Source organism: Peromyscus maniculatus, chromosome 3 (genome assembly GCF_049852395.1).
Source record: "Peromyscus maniculatus bairdii isolate BWxNUB_F1_BW_parent chromosome 3, HU_Pman_BW_mat_3.1, whole genome shotgun sequence".
NCBI lineage: Eukaryota > Metazoa > Chordata > Mammalia > Rodentia > Cricetidae > Peromyscus > Peromyscus maniculatus.
In genome coordinates this window covers 48,179,656-48,206,929 of record NC_134854.1, presented here as the reverse complement: position 1 = coordinate 48,206,929, position 27,274 = coordinate 48,179,656, and the positions used below count along the sequence as shown (strand labels likewise).

Sequence of the window (27,274 nt, the reverse complement as noted above, 5' to 3'; positions counted from 1 at the left end):
GACCTACTCCCATCCGTTCTCCACAGTCCAACAACAGTGGCTTTCTTGACATCTAATCTGATCACATTGTAACCTTGCTCACAGTTCTCCGGAGGCCCATCTCCAGAGAATAGTACCTAACCCAGGTAGAAACATGGCCACAGGCCTTCCTTGATGTGGCTGCCTGACCACCATTCCCAAACATTCTCCATTGTTTCACCAGTCCTAAGCTTAAATTGCACTGTTTGTACTTCCCTGATGAGAAGATAGATACTCAGGCTTCTCTAGCTATATGTACTATTTCCAACGTGCATCTGCCCTTTCAGTATCTTCCTTTACAAATAAGAATCATTTTTTGTTTTTTGTTTTTATTTTTTTTCATTTTACACACCAACCATAGTTCCTCCTTCCTCCCCTCCTCCCACTCCCCCTCACCCCATCCCCCATCTCCTCAGAAAGGGTAAGGCCTCCCATGGGGAGTCCAGAAAGTCTGGCACATCAAGTTTTCTATAACCTCTGATCAAATATCTTCACCTACTAGATCACCTGTGCTTCCCCAGCAGTGAAGTCTGCTCTCCTTTATATATCCATTGTGAACCTCATAACACAGCACTTGGCCACCGTTGGCTATCAGAGTCTGTTGTCTGTGCCTTTGATGTGCTGGGGAGCTCCGTGGAAACTGAGGCTTGTTCTTTGTATACCCAGTGTCTGTGAATACACATAGAGCAAAGGATGATGGGGAAATGAAGGTATTAATTAGTACATATGCCTTGGATAGCACTAAGTTGAGTAAGTGCTAGTGTGGGAAGGTTGAGAAAACAAATAAGTGAAAACCAAAATGCAGAAAAGAAAAAAAATATTTTTATCAAACTCTTAACAAAATAGCTAAGAACTGTAGTGACCAAGTCAGGGTGGATTTAAAGGACAGAGATGAAGAGACCATAGTCACCCAAGTTAAGAAAAGAAGTTCACTGCAACTCCAGTCTGAAGGTGGGATATACGCGCAGGCAAAAGGCAGAGGCAGGAATGTGTGAGCTGCATTCAGAGCTCGCATAGGATTGGCAGGAATCAGAGTTGCCCAAGTAGGAACACGGAACACCAGGTGATTGTCTTCAAGACCATGGCAGCTACAGGGTTAAAGCAAGTGCATTCCTACTGCAAAACAATTTAGCCTTAACATCTAGAACTACACAAGGAAGTTCCTTGTTCCTCTCCTCACTCCTAGCTGGATTTCAGAGGCACTTTCTCTGACTGAAGTGACCTCCAAGTCCAGAGCCTGCTTACTCTTCTGCACCAAATACAGCGCTCATTCAAAATTAACTTTAGTCTGAACCCATTTTCCTCTTAGCTTGTTATTATAAATTCATTTCACATTCATAACTGTCAGGTCCTCTTAGAAATTACAAAAGGAAAATAACCCATATCCAGCACCTTCCCATACAGTGTTCTTGTATAAGTGATTTCTCTATATCCCTTCTTGAGTTGCCACAGCAACCCAGGGGAGGAGCTACTATCAATGAGAGTGGGAAACAACTCATGGAAACATCGAAGTAAGGCACCAGAAAGTTAAAGTCCCCACATTTTCATGCTGAATAAGTGGCCAAGGTAAAATCCAAGTATTCCAGTCTACATCTGTCTGGACCTATATATCCCATCCTCTTTCCACTATCATCCCCTCTCTTATCTCAGAGTTTTAGAGGAAATATGAGCCCCCAAAAAGTCTCTTTTATCTCAGGACAGGATGATAATCCTCACTCCAAAGTCCAGGCACCAAGAAAGGTAAAAGAAAAATATACACTAAATAATGAAACTCAGTCTGCAAAGTGAGGAGCGCTAAACTGCTCTTATATTCAGGGACACCCTAAAGACAAGGGGCAGGCTCAAGGAGCGGAGAAAACATCCTCACTGGGCGGTTCAACTTTTCTACATCCTACTATCAATGGGAAAGCCAGGTCAACATTTCCTTTTAACTTGGGACAGGAGCCAGAGAGCAGAGAAGCAAAAGACTTAAAGAACAAAAATACTAAGAATTTGCTCAGAATCAGCAAACACGAGGAGGTTCCTGTGTGAGACCCAGATGGAGAGAAAACAGGGAAAGCAAGCTGATACCAAGGAGGGCCAAGAGCAGCCAAATGAATACCCCGTCCCCATCCCCACCGCTAATCCCAAACAGCATTACGGAAGCCGTCAGAGACCAGCAACTTCTAGATTAGAAATTGACAAAACCTGTTCACCAAGTAGAGATCAGGACGTTCTGATTGCTGAAGTTCCCTCTCCCAGGCTAGAAGGAGTCTAAACTTTTCAGCCAGCTTTAATTTTCTGATTCACTTCACTCCTAGTTCTCAGGCTTGTGCTGGGTTTATGAAGCATGCTGGCCTGCCCTTATATGGCTGAATCCTAGTCTTGGCATTTCCTCTTACTTCCTGTGTTTTTCATGACAATTGAGAGTGTGTCAAAGCTAGCTAACTGTTTAAAATTTAATCCTTCAAAGGAGCATGACGGAACTAGGACTTTTTTTTTTTTTTTTTTTTGAATACAGTATTGCTTCGGGACTATCAGAGAGGAGGCCATTCTTCCTCGGTCAAGTTTTATTCCACAGGGCCTCTCATACAACTGCTGGGCCTCTTCTTGGTACCAGGATCAGCGGAGCAGCCAGCCGACACAGGGATCGGGGAACAGTCTACCCACGAAACTGTTTGGCGTTGTGGACCACAGCGTTCCTGAAAGCAAAACAGCCAAAGAGCCTGTTACGATTCTCCTGGACACATGTTACTGTGGAACCTCCCAGAGTAATGAGTGGGTTTGGGGAGAGAGCCTATGCTTAGAACATCCAAAGTCCCTGTCCTTAGGTAAGGGAGTGTGTGTGTGTGTGTGTGTGTGTGTGTGAACACACCAAAGACACAGGCTTAAGAATTATGTATAAACAAACACATACACTCTCAGAATACTAAACAAACACATACACTCTCAGAATACTGCAAAGAACAGGAAAGGATCATAAACTGGACATAAGCTCTTAAAATGAATTTAGGAATATGGACGCAAACAGAAAAGATATAAGCATGTTTCACAGGCACCCAATAAAGGTAGAGAGGGAGAGAAAGAGGCACAGAGACAGAACTTGGGCAAGAGACACCCTTTATCTTATGCCAAACACCAAGGAAGAGAAAACTGCATTGCATCCTGAAGGTAAAGACACACGGACAACACAAATCTCAGATGTCCCGAAACATCAGCAAGCCAAAGACAAACTCCAGGGCCAGAAAGTCAACCGGGTCCGCTGGAGGCCTGAAGAGGACCCACGGGGGAAGAGACACCGAGGGGCGTCCAGGGGCACGAGAGACACCGGGGGATCCCGTGCCCGGCTCTCGGATGCGGCTCCCCGAGTGGCTGCGGCCGGGGGGCTCCGGCCCTGGACGGCCGCGGCCTGCGGGTGCTGTGGGTCGGCGCTCGCCGCCGTGCCCGAGCCCGCACTTCCCAGCTCTGCTCGGAGCTGCCCCTCCCCCGGGAAGGTGTGTCCCATGTTTCCTCACCTGAAACTTCCTTAGGAGAAGCCGGTCCCTCCCTCCCGTCCGGCGGCAGGGGCGGGCCGCGGGTGGGGCGCCGGGGCGGCCTGGCCTGGCTGGGGACCGCGGCGGGCGCCCGGACCTGGAGGGGACTCTCGGGCCGGTCCGGGGCAGCATGTGACTCCGACCAGGTGGGTGGCCTCCTCTGGCCTCGGTCCCCGGGCTCCAGGGGGCCGTGGCGCCCGGCGGGAGTGAGGCCGGGGCGGGAAAGAAGCGAGAACTAGGCCTCCCGGGGGACCGGTCCCTGCCAGGTCCCGGGGCGCAGGCTCCGGAAATGGGGGGCTGGGCCAGGGGGCCGGGCTCCGAGTGTGAGGGGCTGAGTACCTGGTGGGGAAGAGGAAGGGAGCCGGAAGGAATGGCCTCTTGGAAAAGTTGGCTTCCCAGCCAGGGCTGCGTCTTGGAAATGGGCACCCTGCCCCGGGAGCTTCCCGGGCCAATAACCAGAACTTTTTTTTTTCCCCACCCACAAAGTCGGGGGCCTGGGGAAAACTAACTCCTAGGATAGGGAATTCTTGAGTTTCAGTTTCTACACTGTCCCTTACCTGGAAGTGGTGTTGTCTCTATTTTTTTTTTTTTTTTTTTTTTTTTCTGGAACCAGGCCTGGGCCTTGCTTCGTTATCTTCACGGCATTTCCATGCGTACGTATGTGTGAATCTGTGTACACACCTCTCTCCGCTGTTAACCAAGGCTCTGAAATCTGTAACAGGGATCCATGCTCTGAGTTCCCTCTCCCCTATTTACCGGTCTATAGGGAGCTTCTTGTTGGCCTCGGTAAAACAAGGTTCTTAGAAAAGTGTAAGAGAGCCGTTTCGAGCAGCCAGCCAGCCCGATTGCGGGTGCAGGAGCCCGTTTTCAGAGCCTAGTTGTGAACATCTTTTCTAAAAGCCTTTCGGCACAACTGGCCCGGGAGAGTTAATCCCGGGGCCTCAGTTTTCAAGTCTCCGTCTCCCCCTCCCCCTATTCCTGGATCTTGGGTTCTCAGGACAGACAGTCTTGTCCTCCTATCGGCCTAGCAGTGAACTCTGGCCAGCGCTAGGTCAGACCGGGGGGGGGGGGGGGGGGGGGCAGCGCACACCAAACAGAAAGAGGGTGAGGTGAGAGGGTGGTTTTCCTTCCAGCTTCCTCCCTCCCTTGGCCCCCAACTGTGCTCCCGGCTTTACTTCAAAAGCACCAAGTCCCAGAGAAACAACCCCCCAGTGTGGCCTCTTCCCAGACTTCCTGCTTTATCTACACCTGGGGTATGGAAGCTCCGGGCTCTATCAAAACAGTCATCATTTGTTAACCAGTCCTCAGGCCTAAGACTGAAAGCGTGAACATTGAAAGGACGTGGGGGAGGAGGGGAGGAGCTGGGCAGGGGACCGAGGTGTAAATTCTGTGACTGTGGTCAAAGAGGAATGTAAGCATTGGGAGGAAGAAATCAGAAGGAATGTAAAGGGATCCCTCATTTCACAAGAATACAGAAATTCCAGATATAGCCAAAGTTTTCATATATCAGGGCTCCCTAGAGGGGATGGCTGTCCATAATGTGATTTGTCTGAGGTTGTCTGTGGTCACATTATGCACTTGTCTGTCTTTGGGATAGACAAGAAGACGTCATTTGTGGTGTCTGGAATAGTCACTTACTCTGGTGTAGACAGAAATGGGATCTCTCATGGGATGGTATGTTGAACAGAATGGTATAGAAACAAACAGGCAATGGAAGCCTCCGTGGTGAACAGGACTCCCTACTTGTGATGGGTGTAGAATAAGCTGGCCACTTAGAGTGTCTGTAAAGTTCACAGGAACAGTGTCACCCAGGATAAACAAGTCATACCTTACCTGAGTGGATGGTCCCACAGCCACAGGTGGGCCTGAGGACATAAGCATCCTCATTTAGGATGTTCTTATGTAAGACCATCTGCCCTCTGAGGCACTCGATGATGTTTAAGAACATCAGAGAGTAAATAAACATTGTTTATTCTGTCCATCACCGGGTTGGTGGGACAGGTCTTAGCAGTGGTGTCATACTACCCTTATTTTGATGTCTTTGGAATATTGAGGGCAGTGATGTCAAACTCTGAATCAAGTTAACCTGTCTGTGCAGTGATCGTATGTGCCAAATGAAAATAAGAGGGTATCTTTTGGATTGAAGGTGGGAGATTTGTTTTCCTATTGTAAGCAGATGTATAAATGCCATTGTAAATGCAGAAGCAATTATCTTTGAAATCATTTTGTACCTGGTGATTAGAAATGGACAAGAGCTAAGGTGTTGGGAAGGGGTGGAGGGGGGAGGACGGACGGACTGTGGAGGTCTGTCTGCTGTGTTCTATACTGTTAGTGGGGTGACTTGGAGCTTTGTCTCCTAACAAGTACACACCTTGGGGTCTTGAAGATGCTAAATGTCTCTGGTCTGGATAGAAGCCAGTTTCCCTTGATGCTGTGCCCGGCCTCTGCCTGTGTGCAGATAAATAGTGATTAGTCACCCCAGATGAGGAGGAGATGAGAATGTTTCAACTCTTAACGGAACAGGTAGTTAAAAAAAAAATCCATTCTAATTCTAATGCCTTTATATGAGTAAGACCATGTTTCACAGATTTCCTTTAGCTTTCTCCACATTCTAGCCGGGTCATGCCTGTTTGTGTAGGATTATTAAGGTAGAATTAACTATAGAAACTAAGGATATGTGCTAACTTTGGGATGAATGGTGTATGAACAGGTGACTCCCATATTCCTTTTTTCTCTCTCTCTTTCTTTCTTTCTTTCTTTCTTTCTTTCTTTCTTTCTTTCTTTCTTTCTTCTCTCTCTCTTTCTCTCTCTCTCTCTCTCTCTCTCTCTCTCTCTCTCTCTTTCCTTTTTCTTTTTTTCTGAGACAGGGCTTCTCTGTGTAGTCCTGGCTGTTTTGGAACTTGCTCTTTAAACCAGGCTGGTCTTGAACTCACAGTAATCAACTTGCCTCTGCCTCCAGAGTGCTGAGATTAAAGGCGTGTGCCATCAGTGCCCTGAAACCACGGTATTTCTGAAAAGATAAAGGCATTGCAGAGACATTCATTGTGTCCTTAGATCAAGACTGAAAATAGCCACATAGCTATTATAGTACATGCGGATGAAGTGTGGCTATGGCAGGGACTCATTTATAAATGCAGGGAGTCCTCTTTTACCGTATGATGATGTTCAGAGATAGGGATCCAGACAATACAGATGCTGGTGGGGAGAGATAACAGGGTTTGTCACTTTGTTTTCTGAGGCAGGTAGAAGCAGGTTTCAGAAGGTGTCAGTGAACAAATGTGTTATTTAACATGTGGCTGAGAGAATAAGGTCAAATTACATATCATTTGTGTATTTCATATTTAAGGGCTAAATAGAGAAACTCACACACTGCCAGTTAACTGGAAAAGGACATAAAAATCCTTCAGCCGGGGTGCATTTATGTTAATCATATCTACTTGCCCTATGTAGATAATATCTGCATCTGTGAGGTGACCAGGAGCTTGTCACATACTCTATCTGCAAGGTGCCTAGGGACTTGTCTGTTTATGTCAGATCTCTTGCATAGAGACTACAAGGGTAGGTAAGTCACTGTGGGGGGTGTGTGTGTGTGTGTACACATACATAGCCACTCTGCATGACGACAAAAGGCAGTTTCATGAGTGGGTTTAAACCTGGAGTAGACCGGAAGGGTGCACAGCTGTTTAAACCTGGAGTAGACCGGAAAGGTGCACAGCTGGGTGCAGTGAGGGACCCACAGGTCCACAGGGGCCTCTCTTGTGTTGTAGCTGGATGATTGGGTTCTTGAAGTAGACAGGAGTCTTCATTTCCAATCATTTCTATCATTTGCTTAGGAAATGGAGTCTTAGAACTTGAGTTTTGCCATCTGCAAACTGAGCAAAGTCTTGTGTTTCTAGGAAGGCCTCTATAGCTCACAACTTTCTGTTTCTTTCCTGCACATATTCAGTCTCTCAGAGCAATAATACCAGCAATTTCTATGACTTTTAAAGATAAGTGAACTTTTTTGTATTGTGTTAGTTAATCTTCATTAGAACTGTGAAGGAAGCAATTTTTCTCATCTCTTATAGATGAGGAAAAGGATATTCAAATATATTAAATGATTTCTACAGTTGACTTAAAAGCCAGCAAAGAGTCAAAAAGGCAGAAATGAAAAATTGAAGCACACCCTTTTAACTGTACATCTTTCCCAAGGACCATAAATCTTTAGGTGGAGGGGGCTGCACAGTTATGGAGAGCCTGATACAGCTCAAAATGCTAGACAAGTTCAGTGTTTGTGGAAAAGCAGAGAATTCTTTGGGACCAGATTCCAGCAGAGGAGCACCACATATGAAAGCCTATAGCTGAGAGAACAGGGGTTGAGACCTGAGGGGAGAGGCAGGTACTGAAAAGGGAAGGCAAAGGTTAGATTATAAGGTGTGTATGATCTTTTCTGAATTTTTGGGGTTAATCTCAGGACTACTGAGAAGATACCAGAGACTTTAAACTACTGCAAGTGGTATTTTGTGTGGAAAATGAACTGTATGTGTGGAGGCTGAGGCTAAGCTGTGCTCCAGGTACAAAGATGTATGAGCATGATATGGAAACTCTTGGCCAGGAGGGAAACAAGAGATTTATTCTTTACATTTAAAATATTTATTGATCACTTACTATGGACCTACTGTTGTGCTCAATGTAGGTAATTGAACAAGACATGTCTCACACAGCTTGTCATTTGTTGGTTGAAATTGAGGTTAAATCAGATCACATGACTATAATTGAAATGGTATAAATTGCAAAAAAAGGGAGACGTGAAGTGAGTTACAATTTGTTTTTGTTTTTCGAGACAGGGTTTCTCTGTGTAGTTCTGGTGCCTGTCCTGGATCTCGCTCTATAGACCAGGCTAGCCTCAAACTCACAGAGATCCACCTGCCTCTGCCTCCCTCGTGCTAGGATTAAAGACGTGTGCCACCACTGCCCGGTGAGTTACAGTTTTTAATTACATGACATAGAAATGTAGTTTAAGCCATTTGAGGAATTGGAAACCCAGAGCTGAAGTCATGACAGCATACTGGCCTGTCCACCAGGAAGGAAAAGTCCTTGTGAGTCACAACCACCAGCAAAAGTGGTGATGCAGGGGACATGGCAGACTGGCACCTATTGAAACTGGGTGGAGCGGGTGGGATGTGAGGCTGGGAAGACAGCACATAGGCAGAACTTGTTTTAGATAGTCGGAAGAAGAAGGGTGCCTGGGACAGCTCAGACAGACACTGTTAGAGTGGTTAAAGCAATAGTCCATGGCACACAGGCCTGGAGGAGACAGGCTATGGAAAAGAGGGAGGATGGAGAGTGGACATGCAGGCTGCTGTGAACTGCAGTAAATGAAGGTGGCATCTCTCCATTGTTTGCTGAGCGTTTTTGCAAAATAGGATATGAGGTGTTCTTTTGGAAGGGGGAAAGACAGAGTAGAAAGTCACAATGTTGGGAGTAGTGAGAGGAGTTAGTGTGGTTAGAGAGAAAGACAGTATCATAATGAAGGTAGCGCAACTTTACGAGCCACATTGAAGAGAGTAAGCGGGATTGCCTTTCCGTTTTACAGCAGCTGTCTCTATAATTGAAAACAAAATTGTTCATTAGTTATAAAGCACTGCTAGACACTGAAAATAGGAAGACGAGTAAAATGCAGACTTTGTGAAAAGGACTCATCTGTTGCACGTTGGCTATAACAGCTTGACCTACTTTAATCCTATGTCAGCGGCTCCGGAGGATGGCTGCACGCCTGACACTGCTTCTCTGGCCTCTTAGAGGGAGGGTGTGTCGGCCCTCATGTCTGGTAGTTATTCCAGGCTGAGTCACACTGAGAGTCCAGAGAGTTGACAGGGAGGACTAGACAATGGCATCATAGAACTTAGAGGGCAATGACCACTGGCAGTTCCTGGAACTCTTTGACAATGGTCTTTCATGCTAATTGAGTTGTTTGTAATCGGTTTTTCCCACAAGATCCACCAGGCGCTATGTCTTGGTCACTGCTCATTGTCCTACACATAAAAGGGTCACTAGGTAAATTGTGTGTGTGTGTGTGCCTTGAAGGCTCTCCACCTTATCTTTTGAGACAAGCTCTCACTGAACTGGTACTCATTGATTGACTAGCTGGCTGACCAAGAAACTCGAGATCCATTGTCCCTGATCACCCCTACACATGTTAGGGTTATAGACACACTTTACTTCTCCTGGCATTTTTATGTGTATGCTAGGGTCCGTATGTTTGTATGGCAACTGAGCCATCTTCCCATTCCCTCTAGGTAAATCTTTATTACACTTACCAAATGAACCATCTCCCTAGTTCTTCTAAGTCCCTTGGGAACTACAGAGCTGGCTTAACAGTTAAGAGCACTTGCTGCTCTTTCAGAGGACCAGGGTTCAGTTCCTAGCACCCATATTAGTGGCTCACAGTCACCTGTAACTCCAGTTCCAGGGGAGCTATTGCCCTCTCCTGGACTCTGTGGGCACTGTGTGTACATATAGATAATGTATAAATAAAAATAAATTTTGAAAAAAATCTTTAAAAAGAAAGTGTAGCTTAGTTTAATTTAAAAATAAATAAAGTTGAACGAGACATAGGAAGGCTAGTGCTTATTTGATTGAATACCTGTCTTGAAGAATGACCCTGAATAGAAGGACAGAAGTCTCCCTTTCGTCTTCCTGATCTCTCCCTTTGGACACAGATGAAGGAGGCATTGGAAACTCTTGTTTTGTATTCTTCTTTAGGATTCAGCCCTGATGGAGGCTGAGCAGCCTGAACATGGAGCATCTGCACCCATCCCTACCATAGAGGAATCGAAAGCAATCCCTGAAGCTATCATGAGGAGCAGTCAGATCCCTGCCCTGGAGCCTGAAGCTCAAGAAGGCCAAGACTCATCCTACAAGTGGGCAGATGGACACAGACCCCTGATGGGCCAGCCACAGGAGTTAAGGGACATGAGTGACCACATACCTGATAGTATGGGATTTTTCTTAAAGGAAGTTTCTTCAGATGTGGAGACCAACCAGGAAATCCTTGTGGCTGAGGCCTTCCACACTCCAGACCCACTGGAAGCAGTATCCCAGAGCCTTAAAGACAGCCTGTCAAGAACAATAGCTGTCCCAGAGCTCTTGGCCTGTGCTGTTCGGGAGGAATGGCCAGACAAATCCAGCAAACTGGACAGCACAGTGGAGCTAGAATTGCAGCCAGAACTCATGTCTTTGACACTGGCAGTTAGCAAAGCAAAAGAAGAGAAAGACACCTCGCCAGACCCTTCTAGCCCTAGAGGATTTTGGCCTCCCTGCAAAAAGCACCCTGGTGAGACAGACCAGTCTGGGGGCCATGGAAGTGGACCGGTCAGGCAGTGGAAAGTGCTGCAGATGGAGGCCACGCAAGAAGAGCACGGTCAAGGAGGCCTCCTCCAACCTCAGGAGGCCCAGGGACTCGAGAGGCAGGAAGTCAAAATTCAGGAGGAAGGAAGTCTGAGGGAAGACATTTGTTCTGATGGGCTTCCAGGGAATCGGGAAGACGAGGAAGAGGAGGTTAGTAGCTGTGAGGAAGAACAGGAACGAGTGCAAAACCATAGAATGCTCGGAGGACAGAGGGCCAGTAAGGGACTGAGTGGGGAACTGGAGGCTCTGGATTACAGTGAGTGGGGTCAAGAGGACAGGGATAGGAGGGTTCAGGGTCAGAGAGATTCAGAAGAGGAGGGGTGGGTCAGGGGATTAAGAGGGGTGGAAGAGAGGAGGGCAGACTCTCAGTATGCAGGGAATCAGAGGTTAGTAGTGAAATCAGAGAGTATAAGTGGAAAGCAGGGAGATAATGATGAAACCCAAATAGTGATGCCAGGAGAAGGCCAGGAGGAGGCTGAGGGCCAGGAGGAGGCTGAGGATCAGGAGGAGGCTGAGGATCAGGAGGAGGCTGAGGACCAGGAGGAGGCTGAGGACCAGGAGGAGGCTGAGGACCAGGAGGAGGCTGTAGACTCAGGTGAGGGGGAGCGAGGGAATAGGGAAGGGGGTGGACAGGCAGCCGTGGAAGGGAGGAGAACAGACGAGAACAACAAGCATTGTCCTCCAGTGGATCCCGTAGCTCCCGAGGCTCTCTCTTCAGGAGCATTGTTTCCAGACATCTCTTGCTCTGTGGCTGATATTCCTGGGGCTCAGAGGGAACCTGTTCCCAAGGAACAGATCCCCCCAGCTCTGACTCCTGCACAGGAGCCAGTAGAATGGCCTCACCAACCCATTTCTCCACCTGCCTCTTTTGCTACTGAAGAACCCCCTGATGATAGGACTCACAACAGCCAGCAAGAAGGATTCAGGCTGAAGAAAGGGACAGTGTTCCCCCAGGGGACTGAGGTTGTCTCTGCTAGTGTATCGATGACTCCTCCAAGGACACCGGATTCAGCTCCTTTCAGTCCCACTGAAGTCTTCCCCGTCACTGCCACCCTGTCACCTCGGAAGGACACCCTAGCAGCCTCTCTCTCAACTGACATTCCACCTCATGGTGGGGCACTTGAGGCTCCTCCCATACCTGCAAAAGCTCGCAAGGACCCATGTGCCACCCCTGACAAGGCCAACGCTCACAGCCCTCTCACCAGCTACGCTGGAGCCACCCAGCATCTAAGAAGTAATTCGTTCCCAGGCTCTCACAGGACAGAACAGACTCCAGACTCCGTGGGAAAGTCTTTTTCTTTCTCTCATTCGGAATTACCACAGAGGCCCCCCAAACCTGCCATCTATGGCTCTCTGATCCCACGAAGAGGCAGAAGAAGTAGGGACGGCATCGTCTTCTCAGAATCCTCTGCTGCTTTCTTTGCTTTGAGACAGGACTCCGAAGGACTCACTTCAAATCCAGAGAGTCCCGGCGAGCCTCATGGTAGTCCGCTGTGGGGCTCCCCACAGAACTCAGCCTTTGCCGTGGGTTCTCCTGGGAATGTTTCTTCTCTATCCACTGTCTCCATGGACATGAGGAAACATGAAGCCTTGCCCCCTCCTCCCCCAGAAAAGAGACATAGCTACAGTTCCGTGGTGGAGAGGGACGGCCATCTTCATGTAGTAGCCCCCACAGTGAAGCGATACAGTCATCCTCCTCCATCGGCCCTAAGTTCAGGGCTACCTGGGTCTCCTGAAGGCTCGTTCCCGCTAGTTCCTGACTCTGTTGTGGCGAGGCAGCACCGCCCTCTGCCAGCCACCCCAGAGACCCCCCGCCATACTCAGACCTCCATCTCCTCCAGGCTGAGATACAACAAACCATTGCCCCCAACTCCCTATGTGCCTGATCTCGGCCATTCTCCCCTCTCCCCGCCTAGCGTACCAAAGATGTACAGACCTCTACCCCCAGTCCCTTCCTCTGAACCACCCCCATTACCACCAAAATCCAGGGAGAGAAGCAGGAGTATCCAGGGAGGCGTTATACATTCAGGGGGCCAAGCCAAACCAAGACCCACTGGCCAAGACTGGACAGTCTCCACACTCTCTGTCGGACGGACCTCTTGGCCCCCGGCTACAGGCAGATCAACAGAATCGTTGGTTCCCACCAGTGGGGGTGTAACTGAAGTGTCCCCTGGCCTGGCTTTCAGCAACATGATAAACCTTCTAAGTCCCTCTTCCCCTACCACTCCCTGTACCCCGGAACTTCAGAGACCTACCAGTAAGGATGAGTCGGAGCTCACCGAAGAGTCTGAGCCCCCCGTGAGAGGATCGTTCAGAAGATCAGTCCCTCAGGAGGGATGTAATGACACACGGAGGTCAGCTTTAGGACCAAAAAAACAGTCAGAAAAACCCATCCACCAGCAACTGGAGAAGGCATGCAGCTGGCCCCGCAGGCAGGACCCAGCGAGAACAGAGAGTGGCAGTGAACAGGCTGGGGGCCAGGCCTCCCACAAGCACAAGGGCTGGAACCGGCAAGGCCTGCGGAGACCTTCTCTGTTGCCCGAGAGCTCTGCAGGTGAGTGGGGAGCAGAGGGTGCAGGGAGATCGGTGTTAGGCTCAGCTTTTCTTCCATTCCAGGGGTCTCTCCTGCTCTCTCTGCAGCTTCCCTCACCTGCATATTTACCATCAACTCAGAAACTCATGATCCCGTGATCCCGTCAGAATGTTCTTCCTCCCTTTCTATCTTTCCATCTCTGGCTTCCTCTGAAGTCCACCTCATCCTGACGTTGCCAGACTCCCTCCGTGGCGACACCTTCTTGCTCCCTGTCTTGAAGAGCTTAAGGCACCATTTCTTTGTGCACTTCCCATCTGTTTGAAGGCTGGAGGCACTGCTGATACCAGTCTTCTATTCTGAATGAGGGCCAGGGACATGGCATGCTGGACTCCCAGAATTCCTCTGCCTTTAGTGTTGTCTTCTCTTCCAGATTCTAGTAGAACTGTCTTCCCTCTGCTCATCTGTGACTCCTGCTCATCCTTTCACTTTCTCTAAATGTCCCTGTTATGTCACCCATTTCCCTCTCCAGATTTGAGAAATCCAAGCATGGGAAGACCCCCTGGCTCTTCAGATTCTGTGGTTTTCCGGTGAGTTGCCCTGGCTCCTCACAAACTCAACTCTATGGTCTTCATTTATGACTCTTAAGATTCCCTTAGTAAAGGCTGGAGAGATGGCTCAGAGGTTAAGAGCTCTGGCTCTTCTTCCAAAGGTCCTGAGTTCAATTCCCAGCAACCACATGGTGGCTGAAAACCATCTGTAATGAGATCTGGTTCCTCTTTGGGCCTGCAGGGATACTTGCAGGCAGAACACTGTATACATAATAAATAAATAAAAATCTTAAAAATAGGACTTCAGTGGATAAGGACACTGGGACCCAGTATTCCTGGTGCCTCTATCTTCAGAAAGTAAGGAGAGGAAGAGGAAGGTATCAGAACTGTCGGAAAGGGCAGTGTCTGGATCATCCCAGTTCTACCTGCTGTGTCTGGGTCTACTGTCCTCCTCAAGCATATGGTTAGAAACCAGTCTCCTTCCACATCTGGGGTTATTGTTTGACTTGCCCCATTTTTATAAGAATTTACAAGTTTTCCCCAAGTCCGCAGGATCTTCTCTGGACTTTGAGGTAAGGGAGAGGGGTTGAAAAGAAAGATTGACGATGGGAATCGATTGAAGCCACTGTTCCTTTGGTCCTGACATCCCAGCCTGTGTCCAGAGGATTAGAGATTTCTTCATCTAAAGTCACTTGGGGGTCTTCTGTCTCATGGTCAGCAAGCACCCCAAAGCCTCCCTACTCCACAGGGAGAAGAAACCGAAGGAGGGGACAGGAGGCTTTTCAAGACGCTGCTCCAAGCTCATCAACTCCTGTGAGTGCCTTGAAACAGATCTCTAGGCTTAAGCTTTCTGCCTAAAGTGGGACAGGGACTCATGACTGCCAGCAATAGAGTGGTGGTGTCCAGAAGAAAGGGTTGCCAGAGGTCAGCCATAGATGGCAATTTCTGGCTGTGGGCTTCCACTCACTTCATTTTCTTAAAGTTTTCTTCTTCACCCATGAATCCTCACCCATAGCCCAGCTACTTTATCAGGAGTACAGTGATGTTGTTCTGAACAAGGAGATTCAGAGCCAGCAGCGGCTGAACAGCCTAGCGGAGGCACCTGGACTCGCTTCCCCCCGGCAGCGTCGAAAGGCAATGGTATCTTCAGACTCCTACCTACAGCGCCTCTCCATGGCCTCCAGTGGCTCCCTCTGGCAGGAAATCCCTATGGTGCGCAACAGCACAGTGCTGCTCTCCATGACCCATGAAGATCAAAAACTGCAAGAGGTACCACCCAGGGCAGGGGGGGGGGGGACGACGACGACAAAGTCATATTTGCTAATGTTTTGTCTCCTCCTCACCGTTGCCACCAAGAGCAGGCTGTCCTCACCTCGCAGTCCCCTGTATATGCATGCTCACTGCCATGCTGAAGAATGTGAACTGCTCTCAGAATCTGAGCACTCAGCCCACTTCCCACATTCATGCATGTGCCATCTACTCCTGCCTGTACTGGCTTGGGCTCCTATGTACCTCTGAATTCGTTGGGAGGGATGTGAAAGTAACTTCATCACTGATACTTCATGATGAGCTATAATCTCCCTACCACTTCTACAAGTATTTCAGACAAGCCCCACGCTCAGTCTTTGGACTGGCTCCTTTGAAGAGGACAACTTCTTGTCCTTTGGTTCTTTTGATCTCACTGGCCCTGCTTGGTCATCACGCCCAGTATCAAGACTGAGGGAGACAATGCTTGTCTGGTTCTAAGCTGGGACCATTAGTAAGTTTTCCATAAGCAGTTCCTGCTTTCAGATCTGTCTGAAATAAGAGGTAGAACCTTTCCTCCCAGGGAGAAAGTAGGGCACAGTGGGATAGAGTAATTAATATCTGAGTAACTGGGTTCCACAACAGATGATCTAGACATAAAGCCTTCATTACTTGCTTGATTTGGCCAAATCCCTTGCTTTCTCCAAGATATTGTTTCCCACTTGTAAAACAGATACAAAGAGTTACTGGGGGGGGGGGGGGGGATAAATGGTTACTACAGAATCATCAGTCAGAAAAATATGACGATTTGAATTTTGATGATACAAACCTGGCTTCATGTACTAGCTGGATAACCTTAGACAAGCTATATAATTTCACTGTAAGTTTCAAAACACATGCGTTGAGAAAATCACTAACCTGTTCTGTATTCATTTCTTCCCATCAAAGAATGGGAAGATGAAATGAACTCCAGCCACCTCTCCCTGAATCTTTAGGAAGCTAGGGACTCACGGAGTCCAGCCCTCATTCCTGATGACTCTGTGAGATGGGAGGCCTCTGCATCACTCATTCATACACACACACTCAGTTCATGAACTAATATCTTGGGAGCCTACAAAGTTCCTTCACAGACTCCAGCCCTTTTACCAATCATGTTCTCTGAAGTGTGTGTGTGTGTGTGTGTGTGTGTGTGTGTGTGTGTGTGTGTGTGTGTGTGTGTGTGTTTGGAGGGGGGTTCATTATATCTATGTAAAAGGACAAAACAACAACAAATACCCTTAAGTTTCAGAAGCTTAAATAAATGTGTAGTGTCATGGTTCAGGGTTGTATAGAAAGTCCCTGTGTGGTTGGCTATCTCAGTGATCAGCAATGAATGTCTGTCTTTCTCTTCATCCAAGTGGCCTTACTGAAGCTCCATGCTGAGAAGGGAAAGGAGTCCATTGGTCATGTCTGGGTCATTGCGCCCCCCTGCTGGAGCCTCCACACACATTCTTAAGTGCTTGGTTTCCATTTTAAACTAAAACTTTTCTCACATATCCTCCTTCTTTCCGTTTCTATTTCTCCTCAGACCTCAAATTGAGCTTGTCACCTTCCTCCCTAAGTCTTTTCCTACTATGAGCACTGTGGCTTCATCAACGATTCCATCATCCAACCCACTACCCAACTGAAAAGCAAGGTGCTGGCTTTGGCTCCTCCTCTGTACACCCCAGTTCTAGCAAATCAAGTCTTCCAAGTCTGCCTGCTTGATGCTTAGAGCAGTCTATGTCTTTTTCTACTTCTAATATGCCTAGGACTGGCAGGCCTTCATTTCCCAGCTAGACATGGTACCCTTTCCCAACATTGCTCCTACCTCTTCTAGTCTTTTCCACACTTGCTAAAAGATAGTGTCTTTAAAAAAAATAATAATAATAACAAAAAATAAAAAACTACCCAGTTAATTCTGTTGTGCTGCATTGTTTACATAGCCCACCTTACATAGCCTACTTATCCCTCTGGCATCATTTCCTCTTTCTTTTCTGTTTGTTTGTTTAGTAAAAGTTCTAGAAATGCTCAATTATTTGTTTCTTCTCTAAAAATAAGTTTCATTGTGTTTATTTAAAATATTAACCACCTAGTTATGAGGTATAACACAGTCTATTTTGTTGGTAAAATTGTTACTATGATGTGGTAAATTAACATATCTGTGATACCACAGAGTTATTTGCATATGTGTACAAATAGAGCTTTAAGTTTCTTGAAAACATAGAGGCTTACACATGTTCTTCAGCCCCTAGGTTGAATCTTACATACTCAAATACTTTTCGCATCTCTGTTAGACTAAGTTAAATTTTGTGACTGTGAGTGATGAAACAATGTACCTACTTCAGTGTTTGGCCCTAAAACATTGTTCAACAACTGATATCTGCCAGAGAGTTCATAAAAGTATTCATGAATCTTCCTCTTGTCCCACCCTCTAGGCCAAATTTGAGCTGATCGTGTCAGAGGCGTCTTACCTTCGCAGTCTAAACATAGCTGTGGATCATTTCCAACATTCAGCTCAACTTCGGGCCATCCTGTCCGCCCAGGATCACCAGTGGCTCTTCTCCCGTCTACAGGATGTGCGAGATGTCAGCACCACGTGAGACTTCTTCCAAACTCCATCTTCTCAACCTCGCTGTTCTTAGCCATTGAATCTTCAGCTTCTTTCCTCCCTCATAGACACCTTCTCTTTGTCAGTCTCTGTATGAAAGTGGGCCTGGGCTCCCTCCAAGGAAGCAGGGTAGAAAAAACTAAGAAGAGGCAAGAGTATGAGGATTCACATCTGTTAATAGACGAGTGAGATGTGCTTCCTGGATCGGGGTTTTACATACATTCTGGGTGTGTACTGCAGTGGACACAAGGTATAAAAATCACTGAAAGAGGGGGCTGGTGAGATGGCTCACCAGTTAAGAGCACTGATTGCTCTTCCAGATGTCCTGAGTTCAAATCCCAGAAACCACATGGTGGCTCTATAGTGGGATCTGATGCCTTCTTCTGGCATAAAGGTGTACATGCAGGTATGCAGGTAGAGCACTCATATACATTAAATAAGAAATAAATCTTTTTTAAAAATCACTGAAAGACTGGCAAACCAGAATAGAATAAAAGAAGAAAAAGAAATAGAATGTTATTTAAATCAGGAATGAACTAGTCACAGCCTGGGGAGGCAGGGGGGGGGGGGCTGTGCTGCATAACAAGGCCACAGAGCTGAGGAGAGGCAGTAGAAGTTAGTGGTCATGGAAACAGAAGTTGCGTGCTCAGAATATACAGGGCTGAAACATGCTGAGCCAAGGCCCCATGCTTCATGAGACTGTTTCAATACTGTGCAGGTTCCTTTCCGACCTAGAAGAAAACTTTGAGAACAACATCTTCTCCTTCCAAGTATGTGATGTTGTCTTGAATCATGCCCCAGAGTTCCACCGAGTCTACCTGCCTTATGTCACCAACCAGACCTATCAGGAACGCACCTTCCAAAGCCTAATGTGAGAATGATCCCTGTCCGTTCCCTTCGTGGACATTGCCGTGACCTTGACTTAGTCCCTCGCCCAGAGTGCTGTCCTCAGAGTACTTGTTCTTTTGCCTACTGTGTCAGCTGAAGTCTCAGCCCACTCCCCATATCAGATTGTCCCTGCAGTCACATCTGGACCCTGTACATAGGCTCTCACCATTCTTTCCCACTCCCAGATCCTACACTTCCATTCCCCAGGCCTTCACTGAGCCCCCTTTACTCCCCATCTCCCTCCTCACCCTGAGTTTTGCTACTCATATAGGAATAGCAACAGCAGTTTCCGGGAGGTCTTGGAGAAGCTGGAGAGTGACCCCATCTGCCAACGCCTGTCTCTCAAGTCCTTTCTGATACTGCCCTTCCAGCGTATCACCCGTCTTAAGTTGCTACTCCAGGTATGGCAGATACTTCTTTAGTCTAATTTCCTTGACCCAAAGACATGATCTTGGGAGGTTTGGAGGAAAAAGATCCTCCATTCTTCTGTGAAGTTTCCACATCATGTGGAGGATGTGAGCAGTTTCACAACTGCACACAGTTTCTTTCTTTCTCAGAAATCTTTGCTTTTGGAACTGTGTCCCTGACTTCTGCATCAGATATCCCCCCGTTATCTCTTCCTGTTTATCCATTCTTCCTCCCATCTGGCTCTTGTCCACTATTTGTTCTACAGAACATTCTGAAGAGAACCCAGCCTGGCTCCTCAGAAGAGGCAGAGGCCACAAAGGCACACCATGCCTTGGAGAAGGTAGGCAGCCATCATATCCAATAACCTATAATACTCCTTCCCCTGGTACTCATGACTGAAGAAAGTATGGGACATGGGACACTATTAAGGGGAGACCTCAGCCACCTCCTTGCCTGCACTAAACTTGTTTCTTCACATTCCATGTCTAGCAACTATACCACAGTCCCAATACCACAGTCCCTCAGTATGTTCTCTCAGATCATGTAAAGTAGTTTAGCCATCTAAAACATGAATTTGATGCTGTTCCTTCAGCTCCAGCCTGGTCGAAAAGACCGAGGTTTGCAGGCATCTTCTCAGATTGCTTGACTGGGACTTACAGCTCAAGACTCTAACACTGTGATCTTCCCCTTCCTTTACCCTGCTCTGTTCTCAGCTGATCCGAGACTGCAACAACAATGTGCAGAGGATGCGGCGGACAGAGGAGCTCATCTACCTGAGCCAGAAGATTGAGTTTGAATGCAAAGTGAGCTGTCCCTGGCACACCTTCCTGCCTCCGAATCTCTTTAGCATGTCCTACAGACCATCCTCTGACAGTCATCTTGCTTACATCATCTCCAGTCTCCAGTGGTTCTACCTGCCCTTCTCTCCATTTCTGGAATATGCAAATGATCGTTTAGTTTACAAGACATGTTAATAGGTGGAGGCATAGAACTATGTGTGGATTTTATTACCTTTGCTGTAAAAGTAGAGGATGTAAATATATTGCTGCGTCTGTGAATGTGCATAAGGAAACTGTCAGGATAATGAGAAGGGGGGGCAGTAGTTACTGGAAAAGGAGGAGGAGCGCTCAATAAATGGACAGAAGGAATTTCCCAGAATATAAGAATTTAGGGGTTATGAATGCTTGACTCACTTATTTTATCAGATCACCTTTAATCTAACCAAAGCAACATGCCAAAAACCTCAAAATCTCTTGTCCAAACAAATAGAAAATTGATCTTCAACATTGAAATTCCAGAGCATTACAGATACCGTCTTTGTCTCCCTAGAAGAGAAGGAAAGTCCTTCTCTAAGTTCTATCAGAGCTCTTTTCCCAGGCCCCAGTTCTCAGCAGACCCCACCTTGATCTCCTTATCCTCAGCTCCATGACTGATTCTGACTGCCTGTCTTGGCTCTGATCATCATCAAGGGAAGAACAGATAACATAACTGATCCTTAGACTTTTAGGATGAGGTCTTATGCCCTCCTGTTCATTAACATGTTCTGCATGGGCTCACAGACTTCTGTTCCCACATCATCACTTGTTAGATCAGAATCACCTTCCTTTGAGCATGTAAACACAAGATCCACACACTAGTGTGGTATAGTTAGAGGGTTTCCGAGAGACAACAGAATCTGGATGGGTTGGTTAAGAGCAAGAGGGAAGATCTGGTATTGGTGGTGGGTTGGTTGGGCAAGACTGAGAGGAAGCTCATGACCTGTCTTTTCTCTCTTCCTGATCTTTAGATTTTCCCGCTTATTTCCCAATCTCGATGGCTGGTGAAGAGTGGGGAGCTGACAGCCCTCGAGTTCAGTGCTTCCCCAGGGCTGAGGAGGAAACTGACCACTCGTCCTGTCCATCTGCATCTCTTCAATGACTGTTTGTTGCTGTCCCGACCCCGAGAGTCAGTGCTGGGATGGGAGGCCAGGACATAGGGCGTATGAAAGAATGGGATAAGTCTAGAGGGACACCAAATGACCTGCTGCCAACGAATCCGTTCTCAGACAACTCACAGTCTGAGTCATGAGTCATAGCTTAGAGAACAGAAGTAGGGGGTTAATATTACCAAATTACATCATGAAGTCACAGAACCGGACCTGTCCCATGTTATAGACATGAGTAAACCACAGCAAAGAAACACTATCTTTTTAAATAAGTTTATCTATGGCTTCATTGGGTTGTGCCTAGCATATTAGCCAATGTATCCACTTGGCTAATTTCAGAGCTTAAACTCTGGTCTTTAGGACCTTAGAAAGTTAACATTGGTTCTTATCTCTTCGACTTCTTAAAGTAGTAAATAGTGCTATTGCAGTAAATGGTTGAGACATTGGCATTATCGTGTTGAGAGCAGGTTGAAGCCCTCATACGGGTTTTATATGAATACAGTCTGTAGAAGCGAAGAGCAGAGAACTTGAATTTAAGACTATGAGGGTGAGAGTGGATGCAGTACAAAAACTATAGAATCAGACTTAAAAGACTTCTTTCTGTCTTGCAGAGGCAGCCGGTTCCTGGTATTTGACCATGCTCCATTCTCCTCCATTCGAGGGGAAAAGTGTGAAATGAAGCTGCATGGACCTCACAAGAACCTCTTCCGTCTGTTCCTGCTGCACAACACACAGGGCACCCAAGCAGAGTTCCTCTTCCGAACTGAGACTCAGTGAGATGGGGCTGGGCAGCAGTTGGGGGAGGATGTGCCAGACCATGGCCTCAGCACTTCTGGAGTGGGGATCATTCATAGAGAAACCCAAAGCCCCAGAGCTAAGCAGTAACTTGAAGGAGATTCAGTGTGGGCTGGACATGCAAAGTTGCCACCTTCTTAACATCTGCTTTCCAGTGTACTAAAAATCACAAGTTCTATGAGACATCATGAGGGAGATGAGCTGGCATCAAATGAGCAGAGAATTGGATTGCTGTATCTGTGAGAGATCCAGCTCATCTGTACAACCCAGAGCCAAGGCTATAGGGCACTTACATGAATAAAAAACACCTTGTATGCTTTCTTCTTTTCCTTAATCCCCTAGCTTCATCCTCCACTGAGCAGAAATCTAGTGTTAAGAAATAGGGGTTGTAATCTTTCCAATGATAATAACAAATGAATACAATCACATATACATATACACACTGTTTTGAGAGTTGAAATGATAACTGTAGAATCTGGTACATAATATACAAACTAAAGAACACCCAGTGCTTTCCTGGTACTATATGAGACACAGGAAAAGCTTGTCTGTAAAATTATTAAACACTTCCGTGGTTTAAGACCCCACATAATGTGGGTGCTTTTCAGCTTGGTCCCTTGGAAGACATTTCTAGTAAGGTCAATGGTTCCTATCTCTACCCATGGAACAGAAAAGATAGGACATGAGTTTGTATTCAGGATTTTACCTTAGATAAATAATTCGATGTAGCTTTGTGTTCTTTTTTAGGGCTTTGGGCAGCATCTTTTTGGAAAAGTGAAAGTGTCATTCTCAATAACCTAGGTACATTTGGAAACAGGATAAGAGAATAGAAGAACATTCAGATGATCAAAAATTAGTTTGAGATCACATTATAGACAACAACAACAATGAAATGGAGATAGCTCCTTGGCTTACTTGTTATTATACTTGTTATTAAACAGTAATTTTCATCTTAGATATTTAATTGAAGGGAGGTAAGTGAGGAGCAAGAGTCATGCAGAGTGGTCATGTCTAAACAGATGAGTGTTTTGCTTGGTATGATTTCCAGACTGAAAAATGTTCATGCGTATGATTGACAGTTCACCTTATGACTTTTTGTGGAAGATATGCCTGAAGAGAGAAAGGAAGGATACACAAGATACACTAACACATATTATAAGATCATTCCATGTTTCCAGCCAGGCAGAATCCCACTGGCTTTAGGGTAGCCACTTGCCTTCCCCACTACTGGCCCTCAGCCTATGTCCCCAGACACTAACTGAAGCTATGACTCTTTTGTTTTGTTTTTTTCAGAAGTGAAAAGCTCCGATGGATCTCGGCCTTGGCCATGCCCAGAGAGGAGTTGGACCTGCTTGAGTGCTACGGTGAGCAAGGATGTAACGAAAATGGTAGTGTCTATTTGTGGTCTCCTTTAGATGAAGGGTTAAGTGTACTGGGTGGTAACTCTAAAAGTCTCCTGTTTATTGGTTTTTCTTAGAATTTCATGATGAATTGCTGGTGGTAGAAGCTTAAACACTTGTGATACATCTACTTAAAAACTGTCATTTACGCCGGGCGGTGGTGGCGCCCGCCTTTAATCCCAGCACTCGAGAAGCAGAGGCAGGTGGATCTCTGTGAGTTCGAGGCCAGCCTGGTCTCCAAAGCGAGTTCCAGGAAAGGCGCAAAGCTACACAGAGAAACCCTGTCTTGAAAAACCAAAAAAAACCCCTGTCATTTACCATGGTAGTACTGTATCTCATACATTCACTGCCTTAGGCACATATTTGTTCTTTATAAAATATATATTCCTTTAAGTCTAATCCACTATGATTTTGACTTAGTTTTACTAATTGAAGATGTAAGAGGAAAACAAGGGGAGACAGTGTAGCTTCAATGGGGAGGACAAGAAAAGACCAACATTGATTTGAGATGGCCATGCCCAGGTAGCTGACATTGCTTACCCAGAACACACAGAGGTAGCCAGAGCCCAGAGCATGGCAAAGGAACACTGGGCCTTTTATGGGTAAAAAGAACAAATGAGTGTAATGAACCTTGGAAAAGGACCTAAGGAGAACCCAGCTGAACTCAGTGTTGCTTGCTTGCCATACAGTCCATTGGTTCACTTCATTTATGGTAGATAGAGAGGGTGGAGGGGACTACTTCACTTTACTGCATTTCCCGTGGATGGAAGATGATGCCGAGCTTTAGAAAAAAACAGTGCACTATTAATAATGTAGCATTCTATTTATTTTCTGCAAATCAGAAGAGTGCAGCAAAGTATAAAGACAAACCCATCGAAGATAGATTGCTGCGAGGACAGACGTTCTCTGAACTCTGTTATCTTGAACTTAATTCCAGTCTATGGAAATGCTGCCTGGCTCATAAGAAAGCATCTAGAATTTCCTTATGAATCACTTTGATCAATGATCATCTTGATCACTGGACAATGGTAGCACAAGCCTTTAATCCTAGCACTCAGGAAGCAGAGGCAGGTAGATCTCTGTGAGTTCAGGGAGAGCCAGGGCTACACAAAAAAACCCTGTCTCAAGTACAAACAAACAAACACAAACAAACAAATGATCATCTTGATCAATTCCAGATGAGGAAACTAAGGTCAAAAGGAATCAAAGGCACCCAAGTCACCCAGAAAGTCTAATGCTAGAAGACTATTTTTAAAGGAGAGGGGTCCCTTACTGAAACATTGAAGAAAATGATGAACGATTCACAGACTTCGATTTTGAATCTTGTTGGAAAAGCTGTCACCTAAGTTCTGAGTTCTGTGCTGAAGATCCTAGGGACCACTTGACTGGAAATTTGTGATTGTGAACATGGAATATCACAGATCAAGAGCCAAAATTAACTTGTGCCATTTTTTATCACAATAATAGCCTTTATTACCAACCACTATATCTGACCTGACATCCTTGTGACCATTAGGAATGTGGAATGTATTATTAAACTTAGTAAATCATTAACTTTCACCAGCCCTAAAGCCAAGTCTGTTAAGATAATGTCAACAACCTATAGGAGAGATGTTTTCTCTCTGCTATAACCTGCCTACCTGAGGACCTCACCAGCGTATTGGCAAACACATTGATTCATGCCTTGCTTTTGTTCTGGGACCATAGGAGTAACCTCTTCCACAGTGGAATGTGTCATTCATGGCAACTTGACTCTATGCTTCTAGGCCATGGTCACTTTTATTTGGCTCAGAGCGTACTAGATCTTGCTCCCTTTGGAACAAAATCTGTGCTCTGCCCTAGCAAAGCAAAACACATGCATAAAATAGTTGGTTAAGGGATAAATGGTTCCTCTCCAACCATCAGTTCTAAGGAGTTCAAAAGCCATTGAAAACTGAAAGATCAATCAGAGAACATCTAAGAGAGAAGCTGGGTCTTCAGCTGAACCTCAAGTTTTGCCATGATGAGGAATTAAATGTGGTCACAAGGTATTTTCCTGTCTTCTTCCCCAGAAGTAGAATTTTTAAAAATTAGATCCCATACTCATATTTCTATTTCTTTATTGGCTGGTTTGATCCCTGGTAGATGATGAAGATATTTCTAATCACCTCTTTTGTTTTTGTTGGGTTTGTCATTTTTTTCCTGGCTTTTGTTTGTTTGGGTTTTTTGTTGTTGTTGTTGTTGTTTTATGTTTTATAGATAGGTTCTCACTCTGTAGCCCTGGCTGACCTAGGCATGCTCTGTAGCCCAGGCTGTACTCAAACTCACAGAGATCCACCCGTGCTTATCTCTACTCCGGGCCTTCCACACTCCCCTCACAGTTCCTTGTGTGTGTCCTAGTCACGGCTCCTCACTTTTCTTCACTCTTCTCTTCCAAAGACTCCCCACAGGTTCAGTGTCTCCGCGCCTACAAGCCCCGAGAGAATGATGAGTTGGCACTGGAGAAGGCGGATGTGGTGATGGTGACTCAGCAGAGCAGCGATGGTAAGAGGGGGAGCCCATGAGCAGGAGGCTGGCCAGCAGAGGCAGCAGGAGGCGCCCTAGCTTTCCAGGGCCGCCACAGCAAAGCACTGAACACAGCTGATAACAACAGTAATTTATTCTCTCACGGTTCTGGCGGTGAGAAGTCCCACATCAAGGTGTAAGCTGGCTCCTCTGGAGCTTCTAGGAACAGTCCTTCTTTATCTTGTCCCAGTCTGACAGCACCAAAATGGCTTGTGGCTGCATAACTCCGGTCTCTGCACATGTACCCTTGAGGGCTCTTCCCTCTCTGTGCATATAAATTATCCTTTCTATACAGAGACCGATTCCGATTGGTTGACGACTCCAGGGTGGCCTTGGTATAACTTCATTAATTGTATTTGCAGTAGTTTCATTCCCAAGTAAGAGCTAATTTTGAGGGGTTGGGGATTTAGCTCAGTGGTAGAGCGCTTGCCTAGCAAGTACAAGGCCCTGGGTTCAGTCCTCAGCTCTGAAAAAAAAAAAAAAGAGAGAGAGAGAGAGCAAATTTTGAGGTAGGTACCAAAAACTTTGATGGACAAAACTCCACTGATAGCAGTGAAGCAGGTCCCAGAATGTTTGGCTGTAGATGTCAGCAGACCTAGGGCAGCCATCTCCATGCCCTGCCAGGCTGGGTTTTTCATGCTGGAGAACCCTAGTTCATTCAGTCTTAGGATGTGGATTAATTTTCAGCCAGGAGGTCCAACAAGTTAGCCTGGGTCCTTAGCAGCTAATTCTTCCTTCCTCTTCTCGCGGACTGCAGGCTGGCTGGAAGGTGTGAGACTCTCAGATGGGGAGCAAGGCTGGTTCCCCGTCCAACAAGTAGAGTTTATTTCCAATTCAGAAGTCCGCGCACAGAACCTCAAAGAGGCCCATCGAGTCAAGACTGCCAAACTGCAGCTGGTACAACAGCAAGTCTAACTGTTCTTGGGAAAGAGTCTTCTGAGATCATGAACAAGCATTCCTGGAAATGGCTGGCCCCAGGGACCTGCTACAGAGGCCGTCTGTGGACCAGGAACTCAGCCTTCTGAAAGCCCAAGGACTGACTCAGTCCCTTGCTCCAGTACTTCTTTCATTTTGTGCTTGGTGGGGAATATTGAGTGACTTCACACTGGATTCTGGGATCCTTTTTTCGAAGGAAAAGGGACTGTGGGGCCTGAGCCTAGGCGGTGTACTTCATCTGCTGCTGCAGTGCAGATTCAGAGCTAGCCAGATGTGAGGCTGTGGACAGATGTTACCAGACGGACCTCAGCCCACTGGAGAGTGGGGTTGAATGGGGATTAGCACATCAGGTGGGGCGTGGACCTGCTGACCGCTAGGGTGTCTTCGGATCTAGAGATTCTCCTCAGTGCATGCGCCCCCGAGGTCTTTGTTTCTTGGTGGCAATGTGAGGGTGGCATTCTCTCACTCTAATAAACTTGGCACTTCTCTGAGTGTTTTCTTCTCA

At 46.6% G+C, this 27,274-nt stretch overlaps 2 protein-coding genes across 2 annotated transcripts; one reads left to right on the top strand and one right to left on the bottom strand.

Moving 5' to 3' along the window:
* Positions 1 to 818: 818 nt before the first annotated feature.
* Positions 819 to 5,417, bottom strand: LOC121828212 (uncharacterized). Its single transcript, XM_076566086.1, has 3 exons — positions 5,364 to 5,417; positions 3,513 to 4,034; positions 819 to 2,699 (listed from the first exon to the last, which is right to left on the bottom strand). The coding sequence occupies exons 1-3, from the start codon at positions 5,415 to 5,417 to the stop codon at positions 2,568 to 2,570; spliced, it is 708 nt and encodes a 235-aa protein (XP_076422201.1). The 3' UTR covers positions 819 to 2,567.
* Positions 3,561 to 27,274, top strand: Arhgef5 (Rho guanine nucleotide exchange factor 5). Its single transcript, XM_042273143.2, has 15 exons — positions 3,561 to 3,676; positions 10,275 to 13,473; positions 13,982 to 14,039; positions 14,749 to 14,813; positions 15,016 to 15,269; positions 17,702 to 17,862; positions 18,593 to 18,745; positions 19,034 to 19,163; positions 19,436 to 19,510; positions 19,884 to 19,973; positions 20,957 to 21,114; positions 21,706 to 21,867; positions 23,183 to 23,253; positions 25,708 to 25,812; positions 26,591 to 27,274. The coding sequence occupies exons 2-15, from the start codon at positions 10,287 to 10,289 to the stop codon at positions 26,746 to 26,748; spliced, it is 4,827 nt and encodes a 1,608-aa protein (XP_042129077.1). The 5' UTR covers positions 3,561 to 3,676; positions 10,275 to 10,286; the 3' UTR covers positions 26,749 to 27,274.

What these genes read in the sequence shown, in the direction of transcription:
- Arhgef5 (XM_042273143.2), top strand. Translation starts at nt 10,287, where the DNA reads ATGGAGGCTGAGCAGCCTGAACATGGAGCATCTGCACCCATCCCTACC. An exon ending in TCAGATTCTGTGGTTTTCCG is followed by an intron (nt 14,040 to 14,748) that starts GTGAGTTGCCCT and finishes CCTACTCCACAG; the next exon opens with GGAGAAGAAACCGAAGGAGG. An exon ending in GGACCTGCTTGAGTGCTACG is followed by an intron (nt 23,254 to 25,707) that starts GTGAGCAAGGAT and finishes TCTCTTCCAAAG; the next exon opens with ACTCCCCACAGGTTCAGTGT.
- LOC121828212 (XM_076566086.1), bottom strand. Translation starts at nt 5,417, where the DNA reads ATGAGGATGCTTATGTCCTCAGGCCCACCTGTGGCTGTGGGACCATCC. An exon ending in CTGTGGGACCATCCACTCAG is followed by an intron (nt 4,035 to 5,363) that starts GTAAGGTATGAC and finishes CCTAGGAGTTAG; the next exon opens with TTTTCCCCAGGCCCCCGACT. An exon ending in TTCTCCTAAGGAAGTTTCAG is followed by an intron (nt 2,700 to 3,512) that starts GTGAGGAAACAT and finishes TTTTGCTTTCAG; the next exon opens with GAACGCTGTGGTCCACAACG.